General features: G+C 42.6%; 1 protein-coding gene across 8 annotated transcripts in view; it reads right to left on the bottom strand.

Moving 5' to 3' along the window:
• The window catches only part of SMURF1 (SMAD specific E3 ubiquitin protein ligase 1), a 120,131-nt gene that overhangs the window by 29,404 nt on the left and 72,652 nt on the right, over positions 1–18,075 (bottom strand). For 4 of the 8 annotated variants that reach the window (XM_032266560.1, XM_032266554.1, XM_032266558.1 and 1 more), the window contains exons 2-5: positions 3,987–4,025; positions 2,777–2,885; positions 757–890; positions 544–609 (exon numbers count right to left, since the gene is read on the bottom strand). In XM_032266560.1, coding sequence (XP_032122451.1) covers positions 544–609; positions 757–890; positions 2,777–2,885; positions 3,987–4,025 — 348 coding nt within the window. Of the gene's footprint in view, positions 1–543; positions 610–756; positions 891–2,776; positions 2,886–3,986; positions 4,289–18,075 lie in introns of those variants that run through there. The other 4 variants (XM_032266555.1, XM_032266553.1, XM_032266559.1 and 1 more) reach the window with 4 other exon arrangements.

Raw genomic sequence — 18,075 nt, 5'->3', positions numbered from 1 at the left:
AAAACTCTAACCCTAAATCTCTCTGTACACAAGTCATTTTAACTCAACTTTAAAAGCCAGGAGAAGGGGGCCAGGTACAGCGGCTCATGCCTGTAATCCTAGCAGTTTGGGAGGCCGAGGCAGGCGGATCACTTGAGGTCAGGAGATAGAGACCTGGCGAACATGGTGAAACTCCATCTCTACTGAAAATACAAAAATGTGCTGGGAGTGGTGACGGGAGCCTGAGGTCCCAGGGACTCGGGAGGCTGAGGCAGGAGAATCACTTGAACTGCAGAGGAGGAGGCTGCAGAGAGCCAAGATCTCACCACTGCACTCAATCTCAAAAAAAAAGAAAAAAGCCAGGAGAAGGGAATTAGATAAAATAATAAACACTAAAAACTAAATACTAAATAAGACAAAACTTCCTAGTGTTGAAGATGAAGAGAAAGCCCTGTATGTGGTCTGTCCTTTGAGGCCTGTCAAAGGCCCGTGAGTTCTCGGCGATGAAGGGTTGAAAGAAAGTTCTGGAAAAGCATCTCTTTACACAGACAAGAAAGTTCTTACCCACTATCTGGCCACGAACTGCATCCGTATCTGAGGGGTTTAGTTTGCATAGATCCAAACGCTGGTCTGTAAACGAATAATTCGAAACTTAACCCAAGGAACATGAACTAGGGAGGAAGGCAGGATCAGTATTCAGCGATCAAAACCAAAAAAATGATGCCTCCTAAGCTTTCTTCAGTTGCATTAAGAGGCAGGAAAGCGTTTGATTCTTACATCCGGTGTCTTTTAATCTGCTGATGGCGTTGGAGAGCAGCCGCACGCAGCCCAGGAAGCCAGCTCCCTGTTTCTTGTGAATTTTCTTGTGGTTCCACACACTAATGGTTATTGAATCTGTTTTCCCAACATATCTGGAAAGAAAGTACAAAACTCATTTTTAATTGTATTTCTTTTTTTTCTTTCTTTCTTTTTTTTGGGGTGGATGAAGTCCCGCTCAGTTGCCCCCAGTCTGGGGTGCAGTTGCACCATCTCAGCTCACTGAAACCTCTGCCTCCTAAGTTCAAATGATTCTCCTGCCTCAGCCACCCAAGAAGCTGGGACTACAGGTGTATATCACCGCACCTGACTAATTTTTGTATTTTTAGTTGAGATGGGGTTTCACCATGTTGGCCAGGCTGGTCTCAACCTCCTGATCTCAGGTGATCCGCCTGCCTCAGCCTCCCAAAGTGCCGGGATTACAGGTGTGAGCCACTGCACCCAGCAAATTTGCTGTATTTTAATAGTTGCACAGGACAGTAACATGATTCATAAATTCTCACCAATTAGGTTTAATATAGAATACTGGTTTGCAGCAAGGGACCACTTACAAAGCTATGGATCCATTCCAAGTACACAAGAGGACACTAAGACATTAAACCTCCAATTACTGTCACTGCAAGCCAATCATGGAGAGAGAGGAACTTTCAGGACAATAACTGACAGCCACTTACAGAGCCTCAGTGTCACTGAAACTGAATTTTAGAATCTAACTCTTAAAAACCCCACCCAAATAACAGTATAATTTGTGTCAATTAAAAGACAATAAGCTTTCAGGATTACTTTGATGAAAATATCTTAGGGACGTGAAAACATGGGAGCATATAAAATAGTGATCTTCACGGCCAGGAGCGCTGTCACACCTGTAATCCCAGCGCTCTGGGAGGCTGAAGCAGGCAGGTCACCGGAGGTCAGGAGATCGCAATCAGCCTGGCCAACATGGTAAAACCCTGTCTCTGCTAAAACTACAAAAATTAGCCAGGTGTGGTGGTGGGCACTTGTAATCCCAGCTACTCAGGAAGCTGAGGCACAAGAATCACTTGAACCCAGGAGGAGGAAGTTGCAATGACCTGAGATTGCACCACTGCACTCCAGCCTGGGCAACAGAGTGAGACTCTGTTTCAAAAAAAAAATTAAATTAAAAATTAAATAAAGTAGTGGTTTTCAAAGTGCAAGCCAGTTTTTGAATGAATACAAGAAATTGTCTGATGGCTTTGATAAAATAAAACCATATTTTCTGTTGCAGAAAATATATGTGTACTAAAAAAAGGCAAAAATTTCCAAAGTCAACAGAAACATACGGTCATAATAATGCATTTTAAGTAGAAACTACAACTAGGTTTAGGGTTTTGCTGAAAAATAGTAGCATGTAGAGTTCACAAACTATACAGCCTTTTCTCCTGCTAAAATGGCCAGGATGCTGAAAAGTTTGAGGATCACAGGTATAAAACCAAGCAATAAAAATCTATGAAATTATCAAAGGCCGTCCGGCACGGTGGCTCAGCCTATAATCCCAACACTTTGGGAGACCAAAATGGGCAGATCACTTGAGGTCAGGAATTCAAGACCAGCCTGGCCAACATGCTGAAACCCTGTCTCTACTAAAAAAATACAAAAATTAATTGGGCATGGTGGCATATGTCTGTAATCCCAGCTACTTTGGAGGCTGAAGTAGGAGAATCACTTATATCCAGGAGGCGGCAGTTGTGGTGAGCCAAGATCGTGCCACTGCACTCCAGCCTGAGTGACAGAGTGAGACTTCATCTCAAAAAAAAAAAAGAAAAAAGAAAAAGAAAAATGTGCTGAATGCAAGAACTTCCAAGTGCATGAATTCTACAGTTAGGCAACGTATGCGTTCATTTGGCCATCTGCTTTTGTTATTAATAAAAGTCTTTTTTTTTTCTTAAATGTTGTCTCTCATAAAAGCTAGACACCTGCTTTCTTGCCACTCCCCATGTAGCTTCCAGAACATTCAACTCACAAATCATAGTGCTGGTTCCACTTTGGGTCCAATGTGTTTTTCACAGTGTCGGTTGAGTGGCACTGCCCAGACCCATCCACGACAATCTTTGCAAACGGATCAGGGAGCCCTAGAGGAGAGAGGAGACCCACACCTAGATGAGACCTCAGATTCATACATGTGACACAGAACAGTCTTTCAGGCTAAAGGGAGCTTCAGGATCATCTCATCTGGTAAAGATTACCTGTGTGCATTTTCTTCTCTAATTTCAGGATAATTTCAATCAGCAAAATAAGTGATTTCTATTGAGCTTTCTAAGAGAGACAACCTAGTATGCCTCCATACTCGGATTTTTAGAGGACAGAAAAGAAAGTGACTAAAAAAAATAGGCTTACATTCAAATTTCTATTAAGTGAGGCTAAGTGGAGGGAAGTGTCTGAAAGTAATTGTATTTAGACTTTCTAAAAATTATTAATGCCCGGAAATCTTGTTTACTGCTCTTACCTCTGTTATCTATGGAAGTAAGTATGCACCAGGTCTTAATTTGGTAAGTCCCTAATGCTAGAGACTGATCAGACGGGTTTATTAGATCAGACAAGTGGCAAAGTATACAGGTGTCAGAGACAGAGCTGGACACCAGCCACCACTCAGGAGTTTCCTCACTACCTGGATAAAGCCTTTGAGCCCAAGTTTCTTCATCTTTAAAGCATGAATAATACCACTTAGGAACTGAAAGATGTTCTGTGTGACAAATTAATTGCTGCTGGCACTTACCAGATAGTAACTGACTTTCTTAAGGAGTGATTCCTTCCCTTAGAAAAGGAGTCTCTATTTGGACAATTCCTTTAATTACAGGGTGTTGTAAATGTGATTTAATGTATAAAATGTGATTAACAATTTTATGCAAATTTAGCTGTTTCATAGAAAAATATCATTTGTATTAGAGCTGAGAATACATCATTCAGCAGAAAGCAATATTATAATTGGTAGAGAGGCAGAGAAAATAGGGTATGGCCAGAATGGGAAATAAAAGGTTTTTGGGTATGATTTATAAGCTCGGTGTCTTTCAGCTAAGGAACCCCCAGGTTGTAGTTAATTGGGAAATCAAGTTTGACAAACCATGGATTTCTGCTAAAACTTTTAAGAGAATACACCTTATCTTTTTTTAAATTTTAAAATTTCAGAAATACATGCGTAACGTTACAAGAGAGAAAAAAAAGTGTTTACTTACTAAAGAAGTCTTTCTTTGCAAGGTTCTTGGCACATAATACTAAAAACAAAGAATAATTGCTCAGGTTAGCATTTAGGAGATTTCCATAATAGCTCATCTATGTTTACACCAGAACAAAAGACTATACAATTATCTTTGCTAAAGATTTGACTTTCAAATCTGGTATCAACATTAAACAAAAAAATGGACAACCATCAAAAAAGTGTTTTCTCCTCAAACTGAAGATCAACTATAACAAATACAAAATGCTTTAAACTAAAAAGCTTAAAACACATTCAGATGGATTTAGCAATATACTTTTTTATTTTTTAAGAGACAGGATCTCGTTCTGTGACACAGGCTGGAGTACAGTGGCATGATCATAGCTCACTGCAGCCTCAAACTGCTGGGTTCAAGTAATCCTCTTGCCTCAGCCTCCCCAGCAGCTAGAATTACAGGCACATACCACCACACCTGGCTAATTTTTTTTTTTTTTTTTTTTTTTTTTTTTAGAGATAGGGTCTCACTATGTTGCCCAGGCTAGTCTTGAAATCCTGGCCTCAAGCGATCCTCCCTCCTTGTTCTCTCAGAGTGCTGGGTTTACAGGTATAAGCCACTGCACCCGGCCTACCAATATTCTTATACTGCATACAATCACATAAAAACCAATTCAAATAAATACCCGAAGTATTTATCCTTATAGGTACTGCTAACAATAGAAGAAGCTATGCATTTTTTGTATTCCAATAAATAATACGATTTTGTAAATGTAAACTTTGATATGTTGGAAAACAGTAAGCAGGAGGAAGGTGGTAAAAAAAAATATGGGGCCATCATCAGGGTGGTGTGAACAAAAAATAATAAAATGCATGTTAAGAACCTAGCACAGACTGGGCGGGGTGGTTCACACCTGTAATCCCAGCACTTTGGGAGGCAGAGGTGGGCGGACCACTTGAGGTCAGGAGTTTGAGACCAGCCTGGCCAACAGGAATAAACCCCATCTCTACTAAAATATAAAAATTAGCTGGGCGTGGTGGTGTATGCCTGTAATCTCAGCTACTCGGGAGGCTGAGGCAGGAGAATCACTTGAACCTGGGAGGCAAAGGTGGTAGTGAGTGGAGATGGGGCCATTGCACTCCAGCACGGGCGACAGAGCAAAGCTCTGTCTCCAAAACAAAGAACTTAGCACAGTGTTGATGTACAGAAAGAATGCAATTAAGGCTCTTATTACTTTATTAATGAGTAATGAGGTAGTACCAATTACTGTTAAGACAGTTTGTCACCAGACCTGCTTGCTACACAGTAAAAGTGACTGGCAGGGAGAAAACACTGAGTTACTTTCCTCTTCTGCATTGCTTCACAAATTCTGCTCAATTTTAAGAATATTATGTTTTTTTAAGAACTTGTATTTTATAAAAATGTATTCACATAATAGATATTGTTCTGCCAAGTTTCACTTCGTTTTTATATAACAGCTTTAACTAGATATATATATACTTTTTTTTTTTTTTTCTTCTTTTTTGAGTTTCACTTTTGTTGCCCAGGCTGGAGTGCAATGGTGCGATCTCGGCTCACTGCAACCTCCACTTCCTGGATTCAAGCAATTCTCCTGCCTCAGCCTCCAGAGTGGCTGATATTACAGGTGCCCACCACCATGCCTGGCTAATTTTTTTTTTGTATTTTTATTTTTTTGAGATGGAGTTTCGCTCTTGTTACCCAGGCTGGAGTGCAATGGCACAATCTCGGCTCACCGCAACCTCCGCCTCCTGGGTTCAGGCAATTCTCCTGCCTCAGCCTCCTGAGTAGCTGGGACTACAGGCACGCGCCACCATGCCCAGCTAATGTTTTGTATTTTTGGTAGAGACGGGGTTCCACCATGTTGACCAGGATGGTCTCGATCTCTTGACCTCGTGATCCACCCGCCTCGGCCTCCCAAAGTGCTGGGATTACAGGCTTGAGCCACCTCGCCCGGCTTTTGTATTTTTAGTAGAGACAGGGTTACAGCACGTTGGCCAGGCTGGTGTTGAACTCCTGACCTCAGGTGATCCGCCCATATCAGCCTCCCAAAGTGCGGGGATTATAGGCGTGAGTCACCAAGCCCGGCCAAGTTAGTTAGTTAGTTATTGAGACAGGGTCTCACTCCATCACCCCAGGCTGGAGTGCAGTGGCACAATCGTAGCTCACTGTAGCCCCCAACCCTTGGGTTCCACAGATCCTCCAGCCCCAGCCTCTCAAGTCACTGGAACTACAGGCACACCACCACACCCAGCTAATTTTTTTTTTTTTTTTTTTTTTTTAAAGAGACTGGCTCTATGTTGCTCAGACTGGTCCCAAGCTCCTGGCCTCAAGCAATCCTCCCGCCTCCGCCTCCCAGAGTGCTGGGATTACAGGCATGAGCCGCCATGCCCAACCAAGATATAATTTATATACCACACAATTCGTCCATTTGAAGTGTGTAATACAGTGGTTTTTAGAATACTCATGGTTGAACAACTATCATTACAATCAATTTTAGAACATTTTTGTCATCCCAAAAAGAAATGCCATCCCCAGGCCAGGTGCAGTGGCCTATGCCTGTAATCCCAGCACTTTAGGAGGCCAAGGCGGGAGGATTACTTGACATCACAAAATGGTGTTAGATTTTGTAAAACGCTTTTTCTACATGTGTTGAGATGCTCCTTTGGTGTTCGACCTTTGTCTATTGATACGGTGCATGACATTAATTGATTTTCAGATGTTAAACCAACCCCGCATTGTGAGATTAATACCACTTGGTCATGGTACACGATCCTTTTGATATATTGCTATACTCAGTTTGCTAGTATTTTGTTGAGGAAATTTACATCTATATTCCAAAGGGATACTGGTTTGTATTTTCTTTTCCTTCATAGGCTATCCAGTTTTGGTATCAGAGTGATACTGGCCTCATAGAATGAACGGGGAAACATTCCCTCCTCCTCCTCGTCTTTTTGTGTTGGTTTTGTTTTTGAAGAATTTGTGAAGAATTGGTATTAATTTTTCTTTAATGTTTGGTAGAATTCACCAGTGACAGCATCTACACCTGGGCTTTTCATTTTCTTTGTGAGAAGTGTATTAAATTACTAATGCAATCTCTTTACTTTCTATAGATCTATTCAGATTTTTCCATTTCTTCTTCAATCATCCCTGGGCAGTTTGTGAATTTCCAGAAGTTTGTTGATCTCATTAGGTCTATTCAGACTTTTCCATTTCTTCTTCAGCCTTGGTAGTTTGTGTCTTTGTTGACATTTGTTGATTTCACCTAAGTTATCAAATTGTTGGCATACACTTGTCCATAGTATTCCCTGATAATCAATATCCTTGATCTTATTTCCACATAGTTAATATTTCTTCTTCAGAGTAATGTAATCTTTATGTCCTTCCTTTCCACCTCAGTCTTTTTAGTGGATAGATCACTATTAATTACACCTCCTGCTGATGCTCCATTTCTTGTTACTCTAATTACAAAAGTAATACATACTTAAAAATGTGGAAATATGTAAAATAAAAAATCCACAGCCCAAAAACTCATCATTACTGTTTGTTCAGCATTTGCCTGGCTAGTCTCATGTGCTTCTTTTTCCCATTAACATTTAGAATCATTTTGAGCAAGTTTTTAAAAAATGACTTCATAAGGGAATTTTTTTTTACCTGCTTACAATACTGAGTATTCTCATTCTTGAATGTAGCACGTTGATCCCTTTGTTAAGTTTTTCGATGCCCTCAAGTGAGTTAGTTTTTGTTTTTCTGAAACAGGGTCTCTGTCACCCAGGCTGGAGTGCAGTGGTGTGATCACAGCTCACTGCAGCCTCAAACTTCCCAGGCTCAGGTGAGCCTCCCACCTCAGCCTCTTGAGGAGCTGGGACCACACATATACACCAGCACACTTGGATAATTTTTTTTAATTTTTTTGTAGAGACAGAGTCTCAGTATGTTGCCCAGGCTGGTCTGAAACTCCTGGGTTAAAGCGATCCACCAGCCTCAACTTCCCAAAGTGCTGGGAGGTGTGAGCTACTGCACCCGGCCAAGATTTTAAAGTATTTCATAAAAGTCTTGCACATTTCTATTTGGATGGAATCATTCCTTTTGTTGCATTTTCTCATTGTTATTTGGATATAGAGGAGCTATTAGTTTTCTCACATTAATTTGAAATCACCACCTATTTGAGCTCTCTTCACGTGGCCCTGTAACGTTCTGTTTGCTTCAATTTTCCTTTTCTTTCCCAAAGCTTGTAATACCTCAACAACTCTCATAGAAAACTAGTGTCCAAAACTGAAGTTCTTCCAGTCTGACTAGAAACCTGTCCTCTCCCAGGATGGGTCAGTTCAGAGACCTTAGCAGCCCCCATGGAAGGCACAAGGGAGATTACATGTCCTTTTCCTCTCAATCTCAAATATATCACATTCTTAGCATCTCCACCCTTGTCCAAGCTCCCAACATAAGCTATGATGAAGTGATCATTTTAAGACTTACATCTCATGTCTGTCTTCCTTTTTTTTTTGAGATGGTGTCTCGCTCTGTCACCCAGGCTAGAGTGCAGTGGCTCCATCTTGGCTCACTGCACCTCCACCTGCCAGGTTCAAGCAATTCTCCTTCCTCAGCCTCCCGAGTAGCTGGGACTACAGGCGTGCATCACCATGCCTGGCTAATTTTTGTGTTTTTAGTAGACACGGGGTTTCACCATGCTGGCCAGGCTGGTCTGGAACTCCTCATCTCATGATCCACCCGCCTTGGCCTCCCAATGTGCTGGGATTACAGGTGTGAGCCACCATACCCAACCTGTCTGTCTTCCTTTTAAAATTCTCCAGTGGCTTCCCCTTGCAAAACTCTAGCCTTGTGAAACTCCGATTCCTCCCTACTTCCCTATGCAGTCTCAAATATTAGCCACCAATTCTGGGCCCTGGATTTTGGAGGTGCTGGTGCTAGATTGCTTCTGAATAGAAAAATCCTGGTCACATAATTCACAAATATTATTCTTTGTGCATACTCACAATGTTTGAGTTTAAGACTCATTCCAGTGGAATTTGGTTACATCATAAAGTGAGGAAAGGTCTCAGCAGTGTTAACACAAAGAAAATTTTGCTTTGTCCGGATGCAGTGGCTCATGACTGTAATCCTAGCACTTTGGAAGACTGAGGCAGGCAGGATTGCTTGAGCCCAGGAGTTCGAGACCAGCCTGGGCAACATGGAAAGATCCCATCTCTACAAAAAATGCAAAAATTAGCCAGGCCTGTAGTTCCATCTACTTGGGAGGCTGAGATGGGAGGCTCACCTGGGCCTGGGGAGGTCAAGACTGTAGTGAGCTATGACTACACCACTGCATTCCAGCCTGGGTGACAGGGTGAGACCCTGTCAAAAAAAAAAAAAAGAAAAAAGAAAAAAAAAGAAAGAAAAGAGAGAGAGAGAGAGAGAGAAAGATAGAAAGGAAAGAAAGGAAAGGAAAGAAAGGAAAGAAAGAAAGAGAGAAAAGAAAAGAAAGAGAAAAGAAAGAGAGAGAGAAGGAAGAAAGGAAAGAAAGAAAGAAAAACTTCATTTTAATTCTCTATAAGGATCATTTAGGGTCATTCTTAATGTGGCTAAGTTAATGATACTTATTTCTCCTACAAAAATAGCTTTGTGATCCGGACATGGAATTCTTTGTCCATTCCAGAGATACATGAATAAAAGGTAGTTTATTCAACAGCATAAAATCCCATCCTATTTAATTTATTATTTTTTAAAAACACATTTATGTACCAATGTACAAGTGAGGTTTCAAGAATATAGCAACTAACAAAAGACACATTTCTAAAAAACTGAGTTTACATTTCAGTGTGGACCAATGCATGGTTTCTACGGTTCCAAGACGAAGCAGCCCTCTACCTTAGCCAAATCATGCCTCTTACATCCCATAATTTCCTAATCACATCCCATAGTTTTCCTAATGTTAGGGATATGGTCAAAGCAAATTACATAATGTTCATGAAGCATTTGAATACATGGAAAGGAAGTGTTTTGCTAACAAGAGGTACATTCCGTTAGTAACACGAGCTTCTTTTACCTGCCAAAAGATAGGCTTACAAAAATATGACTTGAGGCCAGCCATGGTGGCTCATGCCTGTAATCCCAGAACTTTGGGAGGCTGAGGCAGGTGGATAACTTGAGGCCAGGAGTTCCAGACCAGCCTGGCCAACATGGTGAAACCCGTCTCTGCTAAAAATACAAAAAAATGAGCCAGGTATGATGGCATGCACCTGTAATCCCAGCTACTCGGGAGACTGAGGTAGGAAAATTGCTTGAACCAAAGAGGTGGAGGTTGCAGTGAGCCAAGATTGCACCACTGCACTCTAACCTGGGTGACAGAGTGAGACTACCTAAAAAACAAACAAACAAACAAAAACCAGGTGCGGTGGCTCCGGTGGCTCATGCCTGTAATCCCAGAAGTTTGGGAGGCCGAGGCAGGTGGATCACAAAGTCAGGAGTTCAAGATTAGCCTGATCAAGATGGTGAAACCCCGTCTCTACTAAAAAAATGCAAAAAGTTAGCCAGGCGTGGTGGCGGGCACCTTTAATCCCAGCTACTTGGGAGGCTGAAGCGGAGAACTGCTTAAATCCAGGAGGTGGAGGTTGCAGTGAGCCAAGATTGGGCCACTGCAATCCAGCCTGGGTGACAGAGCAAAACTCCACCTCAAAAAATAAAAATACTACTTGTGGTTTCACCCACTCTGACAAAGAACTACAGCAAAAATTTAGTACTTTATTCAATCTTGAGAAAGTTTCTAATTTGTGTCAATATTTCTACTATTTTTCTAGCCTGTGGCTAGAAACTTTCACTGCTATGTTTTTATTCCTCTCTTCCTCTTATATTTCTGTGTCTCCAAGTCCTATCACTGTTTTCTTCTGAATGTCTCTGGTCTCTGGAATTTATCTGTCCCTTTTTTTTTTTTTTTTTTTTGGAGATGGAGTCTCGCTCTGTCGCCCTGGTTGGAGTGCAATGGTGCAATCTTGGCTCAACTGCAACCTCCGCTCCCGGGTTCAGGTGATTCTCCTGCCTCAGCCTCCCAAGTAGCTGGGATAAGAGGCAAATGCCATCAAGCCCAGCTAATTTTTGTATTTTTAGTAGAGACAAGGTTTTACCATGTTGGCCAGGCTGGTCTCGAATTCCTGACCTCGCAATTCGCCCACCTTGGCCTCCCAAAGTGCTAAGATTATAGGCGTCAGCCACCACGCCTGGCCTGTTTTCTATTTTTATACCCACTCTCTTATTCTTGGCATCACCTCCACACAACTATGCCCTCCCTGATGGAAGCCTCCCTAGTCCACAAGACATTCAGCCACTACATCAATCTCTTTTGTTTCTGTAGAGGCAGGGTCTCACTCTTTGCCCAGTCTAGAGTGCTGGAGCACAATCATGGCTGACCACAGTGTCAAACTCCTGGGCTCAAGTGATCCTCCCGCCTCAGCCTCCTGAGTAGCTGGGACTATAGGCGTGCACCACTATGCCCAGCTAATTTTCCTATTTTTAAAAAATTTCAGGAGAAACAAAGTCTCGCTATGTTGCCCAGGCTGCCCTCAAACACCGGCCTTGAGTGATCCTCCCGCCTCAGCCTCCCAAAGTGCTGAGATTATAGGCCTGAGCCACCGTGCCCAGCTCAGATCAATCTTTTGAATGGCATTTTCAGACAACAAAAAAGTCCTCTAATGACCCTGTATTATATTTTACCGTGAACCTAAGTTTCTCCCTGGGTTTTACAATTTCTCATTCCCTAACACCACATTTATTTCCCACTATTCCTCAAGGTATAGCTTGGATTACCCCCTTTTACCCACCCCAACTACCTCCAAGAGTTTATTCTTGCTACTTAAGCCTCAGACAATCCCTTTCTCTTTGCTGGGGCCTAAATTCAGGGTCCAGGCCAGGCGTTTTGTCAGTGAAGCCTCACTCACACCAGTGTTTCCCGACGTCATCTGTGATGACATTTTCACTAGTGCCAAAACCAAAAAAAAAAGGACAAGGTAAGCGGAGTTTTCATAAAACTCAACTAATTTTAAGTGGCTGTTCATTGTTCTCGTGTTACGCCTTTCCTGCTTTTTTCATGTTAAAATGCCCTTTCTTTAATGAGAGGTAACAAAAAATAGTGCTAGAGCAGTGACTTGGCAAAATAAAAATTGGCCAATATTATACTGATGGCCACATGTACCATAAATGTTTTGACTCCTCTGGGAATTACAACCCTAATCATCAATGATCAGCTCCCTCTTTTTAATCGTATTTACTTTAAGAATCATATAGTTTATATTCAATTGCCCCATACAGGTGGCTTTGTTCCCAGCTAAGTTAAGTGCCTCTGAGGGAGGAACCCCATCTCCCATCCATTCATCCAGCTATTCATTCATTCATTCATTTTCTGAGATAGGGTCTCGCTCTGTACTCAGGCTAGAATGCAGTGGCACGAACACAGCTCACTGCAGTCTGTTGAACTCCTGGGCTCCAGTGATTCTCCAGCCACAGCCTCCTGAGTACCTGGGACTACAGGCAGGCACCACCACACCTAATTGTTTAACTTCTTGTAGGGACAAGGTCTCACTATGTTGCCCAGGCTGGTCTCAAACTGAGCTGAAGTGATCCTCCCGCCTCAGCCTCCCAACGTGCTGTGCCACTTTCAAGGCCACTGGACCAGAGCCACTGACCCGTCAATTCTGATACAAATGTAGGATATCTTCAAACTTGCATTGAAGGAAAAAAAAATCACATTTCATTTATATCAACAGACTCGAATGCCAAAAATGTTAGGCTCATACAGAACTAAACTCCATTCCATTGTCTGCTACTGAAACAAACACTTTTTTTCCAATCTTGCTCAATGCATTTATGCATACGCAACACACATACATGTTACCACTATTCAGACACCATTAAATGATCAAATGACTTCCTCCTGTGGGAAAACCGTCTAAGTTAAGAAAACACATTTGAGCACCCACCAGCCATGCCTTTTGGCTTTGAAAGTGGGGATTGATCTCCAATAAACTGACAATCCTGAGGTAAGTTTTCGAAACATCTGTTTGCTTAAAATAAGGACGTTATCATTCATCTTCTACAATTGCACTAAATTTAAAATAAATGACAAAATCATGTGAACTATTTGCCATCAGAAGTGTGACAGAATTCAGGTCATACCCCAAACCTGGCAGGTGAGGCAGGGCTGTTGTAGCAGAAACAACTGTCTCTCCTATGAGGCACAGCTGAGCCCCAAGGACGAGGGGCTGATGTGCCACCTGCTTTGCCAGCACCAAACACTAATACTATCTGTGCGATCCTTTCTAGTCCAGAAAGCTCTTTGTTTGTTTTTGGTTTTCGGTTTTTGAGACGGAGTCTCACTCTGTCGCCAGGCTGGAGTGCAGCGGCACGATCTCGGCTCACTGCAACCTCTGCCTCCCAGGTTCAAGCAATCCTCCTGCCTCAGCCTCCTGAGTAGCTGGGACTACAGGCATGTGCCACCACGCCCAGCTAATTTTTTGTATTTTTAGTAGAGGCAGAGTTTCACCATGTTGGCCAGGATGGTCTCGATCTCCTGACCTCATGATCTGCCCACCTCTAAAGTGCTGAGATGACAAACAGAAGCCACCGCACCCGGCCCAAAAAGCTCTTCTATATGTTATTCTCTTCTTCTTCTCATAGGATGAGGAACATGGACACACAGGGCAGATGGGCTTTTTCCCAATTCGTGGGTGAAGGAATCTCTACTCCACCCCCATCCCACTCTATATTAGTGCGACATCATCATAGCTCTTTGCAGAGCCTGAAATTAAACCTTTTCTTTATTTGCATTATTCTTAATGCCTAGCTCCACTGAAGCAAGCACTGTATCTTTTATTATGAACCACTGTATCCCCAGAGGCTGAAACAGTGCCTGGCACACACAGCTGACTTTCAACATATTTGCTAGATGGCATTAGGCAATGACCTTATTTTTAACTGTATAACTAACCCACGAGAAGACAGAGGCTGTCTTCTCAACTGTTACATTCCTAGCATGGAGCACAAGGCCTGGTAGAAATTAGTGCTTGATCAATGTTTGCTGAAATAAATGAATAATTGCCTGCTTGAATGAATGTATGAAAACAACTGCTTTGCAAGGCCACAATGGGATGTGTCTGACTTCTCTGCCACGTTCCACAAGGAGTCGAGCGCCTGGAAGCTTTGCACACTACTGCCTGGCAGATCTGGTTCTTCAGAAATTATATATATATATATATATATTCTGCAGATTCAAAGCAGAAGTAGTATTATAATGTGGGAGAAATAAAGCAATAAAGTACATGTCAAAACACAAGTACTAAAGTCCAGAGGGCACTTGGACCTTTTTATCTGAACAAAGCTCTCATTAAGGAACCATCATTTTTACAGCTTAAGAGATGATCTTCAAGGATCTGTTACACCATCACATTCTAAGAAAACCTATAATTGGGGATCATTCTCTCTTTTTTTATTTTGAGCCAGAGTCTCACTCTGTCACCCAGGCTGGAGTGCAATGGTGTGATCTCGGCTCACTGCAACCTCCGCCTCCTGGGCTCAAGCAATTTTCCTGCCTCACCCTTCTGAGTAGCTGGGATTACAGGCATGTGCCACCACACTCGGCTTTAATTTTTATATTTTTAGTAGAGACGGGGTTTCACCATGTTGGCCAGGATAGTCTCAATCTCCCGACCTTGTGATCCACCCACCTCAGCCTCCCAAAGTGCTGGGATTACAGGCGTGATCCACCGCGCCCAGCCCTATTTTTAAATTTTAACATGAAAACGTTATTTTTCCCTGTACCCTAGATCTGCCACACAGAATCTGCAGCCCCTAAAGCAGGAGCTCTTCCTGGGCAAAAAAAGAAGACAGGTCCCACACAGGAAGTAACTGCCAAACTATTGTTTTCTTTTGTTCGGTTTCTTCTGAAGTACTATAGGCTAAACACTTTTGCTTTGGAAGATAAGAAAACTGCCTCAGTAAAGTCTATCTCTATAGGACAATTTCTATCTCCAGGTCATGTTTCTATCTTAAATAAACCCAGTGGAATGCTTTATAGCAGAACAAGGCCAAGGCCAGGCTCAGTGGCTCTCGCCTATAATCCTAGCAGTTGGGAGGCTGAGGCAGGAAGATTCCTTGAGCCCAGGAGTTTGAGACCACCCCTGAGCAACACAAGACACTGTATCTTAAAAAAATAATAATAATTAAAAATTAGCCAGGTTCAGTGGTATGCACCTGTGCTCCCAGCTACTCAGGAGGCTGAGGCAGGAAAACTGCTTGAACCCAAGAGTTCAAAGCTGCAGTGAGCTATACACCACTGCCCTCCAGCCTGAGCAACAGAGTGAGACGCCATCTCTTTAAAAAAATAAATACATAAGAAGAAAGGGAAAAAAGTAATCGTAAGTAATAGCAAAAGAAAGTAATGTCAGCATTTTCTCTCTGTGTGTTCTACCAAATGAGGCAGTATTATTATTATTATTATTTTGTAGGATAGGGTCTCGCTATGTTGCCCAGGCTGGTCTCAAACTCCTGGTCTAAGCAATCCTTCTGCCTCAGCCTTGCGGAGTGCTGGAATTACAGGTATGAGCCAACATGTCCAACCGAGGCAGTATTAATTCAACACATAGAAAGGTCAACAGAAAATCCAAAGGTGGCCAGGCATGGTGGCTCACCAGCACTTTGGGAGGCGGAGGCAGAGGCAGGTGGATCACCTGAGGTCAGGAGTTCCAGACCAGCTTGGCCAACGTGGTGAAACCCTGTCTCTACTAAAAAAAAAAAAAAAAAAAAATAGCCAGGCATGGTGGCGGACACCTGTAATCCCAGCTACTTGGGAGGCTGAGGCAGGAGAATCGCTTGAACCCTGGAGGGGGAGGTTGCAGTGAGCTGAGATGACAGCACTACACTCAAGCCTGGGTGACAGAATGAGACTCCATCTCAAAAAAAAAAAAAAAAAAAAAGAAATACTCAGAATCTTCTAAAACAAAGTGCCTTATAATTTCTTTCCTGTTTATCATTTTATGGTGCTACTTCCATAGCACTGAAGTATTTAATGGTGGTAGTTTGCCTGGTTTTATCATAAAAGCCATTATAATTATTTGGCTAATCATTATTCACAGCACAGTATAAACAGGGTAAAATCATTATGCTCAATTTGATTGAGCACAGAAGAAAAATAGAAGTTCAGAGAGATTAAGCAACTGCTCAAGGTGACCTTGCAATGTTAGTGATGGAGATAAGAACTGATCCATCTCTTAAATGAAAACCATATCATTCACTGACTCACACTAAGCATTAAGAATGAAAAAATTTGTCACAACATTAAAAGTTTCCAGTCAATGTAGCCAACAACAGATTCATAAGATCATTTAAAACATTGAAAAAAAAAAAAAAGCTGTGCGGTGGCACACAGTTGTAATCCCAGCACTTTGGGAGGCCAAGGTGGGTGGATCACGAGGTCAGGAGTTCCAGACCAGCCTGGCCAACATAGTGAAAGCCTGTCTCTACTAAAAATACAAAGATTAGGCAGGCATGGTGACACATGCCTGTAGTCCCAGCTACTTGGGAGGCTGAAGCAGGAAAATTGCTTGAACCTAGGAAGCGGAGATTGTGGTGAGCCGAGATCACGCCATTGCACTCCAGCCTGGGCGACAGAGTGACTCCATCTCAAAAAAGAAAAAAAAAAAGTAAGAAACAGGGCTGGGCATGGTAGCTCATGCCTGTAATCCAGTACTTTGGGAGGCCAAGATGGGCAGATCACTTAAGGCCAAGAGTTCAAGATCAGCCTGGCCAACATAGTGAAACCCTGTCTTTGCTAAAAATACAAAAATTCACCAGGCGTGATGGTGTTTGCCTGTAATCCCAGCTACTCAGGTGGTTGAGGCAAGAGAATCACTTGAACTGGGAGTCAGAGATTGTAGTGAGCCAAGATCGCACTACTGCACTCCAGCCTGGGCAACAGAGCAAGACTGTTCTGTAGAGGAATATATAATGACATGACATGACAATATATTCAGTTTGAAAAAACATTATATTCCTGATATTCTCTATTAAAAGGAAAAGGGGGCTACACACAGTGGTTCGTGCCTGATTACCCAGCACTTTGGGAGGCCAGGGTAAGTGGATCCTTTGAGCCCAGGGGTTCGAGACCAGCCTGGGCAACATATGGAGACCCTGTCTCTACAAAAAATTTTTTAAATTAGCTGGATGTGGTGGCTTATGCCTTTAGTTCCAGCTACTAGGAAGGCTGAAAGCAGGAGGATCACTTGAGCTCAGGAGTTGAAGGCTGCAGTGAGCCAGGAATTCAAGGCTGCATCACTGTACTCCAGCCTGGATGACCGAGAGAGACGAAGATGGAGACGAGGAAGAAGAGGAGGAGGAGGAAGAGGAAGAAGAAGAAAGAAGGAGGAGGAGGAAGAAAGGAGGAGGAGGAGACAGGAATTCAAGGCTGCACCACTGTACTCCAGCCTGGGTGACAGAAAGAGACGAAGATGAAGATGAAGAAGAGGAGGAGGAAGGATGAGGAGGAGTAGTAGGGGGAAGGGGAAGGGGAAAAAGAGCTCTATGGAGAAATGGTCGATTCTAGGACTGGGACACGTGATATACAAGAGCATCTTCGTTACAGAAGGTAGTGAAGGGCAAAAAAAAAATCTGGCCAGGTATAGTGGCTTACGCCTGTAATCCTAGCAATTTGGGAGGCTATGGCAGATGGATCACTTGAGGCCAGGAGTTCAAGACCAGCCTGGACAACATGGCAAAACTCATCTCTACTAAACATACCAAAAAAAAAAAAAATTAGCCAGGTGTGGCACAGCCTGTAGTCCCAGCTACTTGGGAGGCTAAGGCACATGAATCACTTGAACCCAGGAGGTGGAGACTGCAGTGAGCCAACATTGTGCTACTGCACTCTAGCCTGGGAAACAGAGTAGCACTCTGTCTAAAAATAAAAATATAAATAAATCCCACTGTATTGTTGGGGGTACATTAGAGACACTAGAGCCAACTGAGAGAGCTCCCATGGCCAAAGCTAGAACATTTTGAGCAGTAAAACAAATAAAATAGTCCTGGGTTATAACCCAAACTAAAAAATCAATCTCTA

This window comes from Sapajus apella, unplaced genomic scaffold (assembly GCF_009761245.1).
Source record: "Sapajus apella isolate SASKATOON/1434 unplaced genomic scaffold, GSC_monkey_1.0 scaffold159, whole genome shotgun sequence".
Taxonomy (NCBI): Eukaryota; Metazoa; Chordata; class Mammalia; order Primates; family Cebidae; genus Sapajus; species Sapajus apella.
Note: the sequence above shows the minus strand (reverse complement) of the source record. Positions and strands in the feature narration are given on the sequence as shown.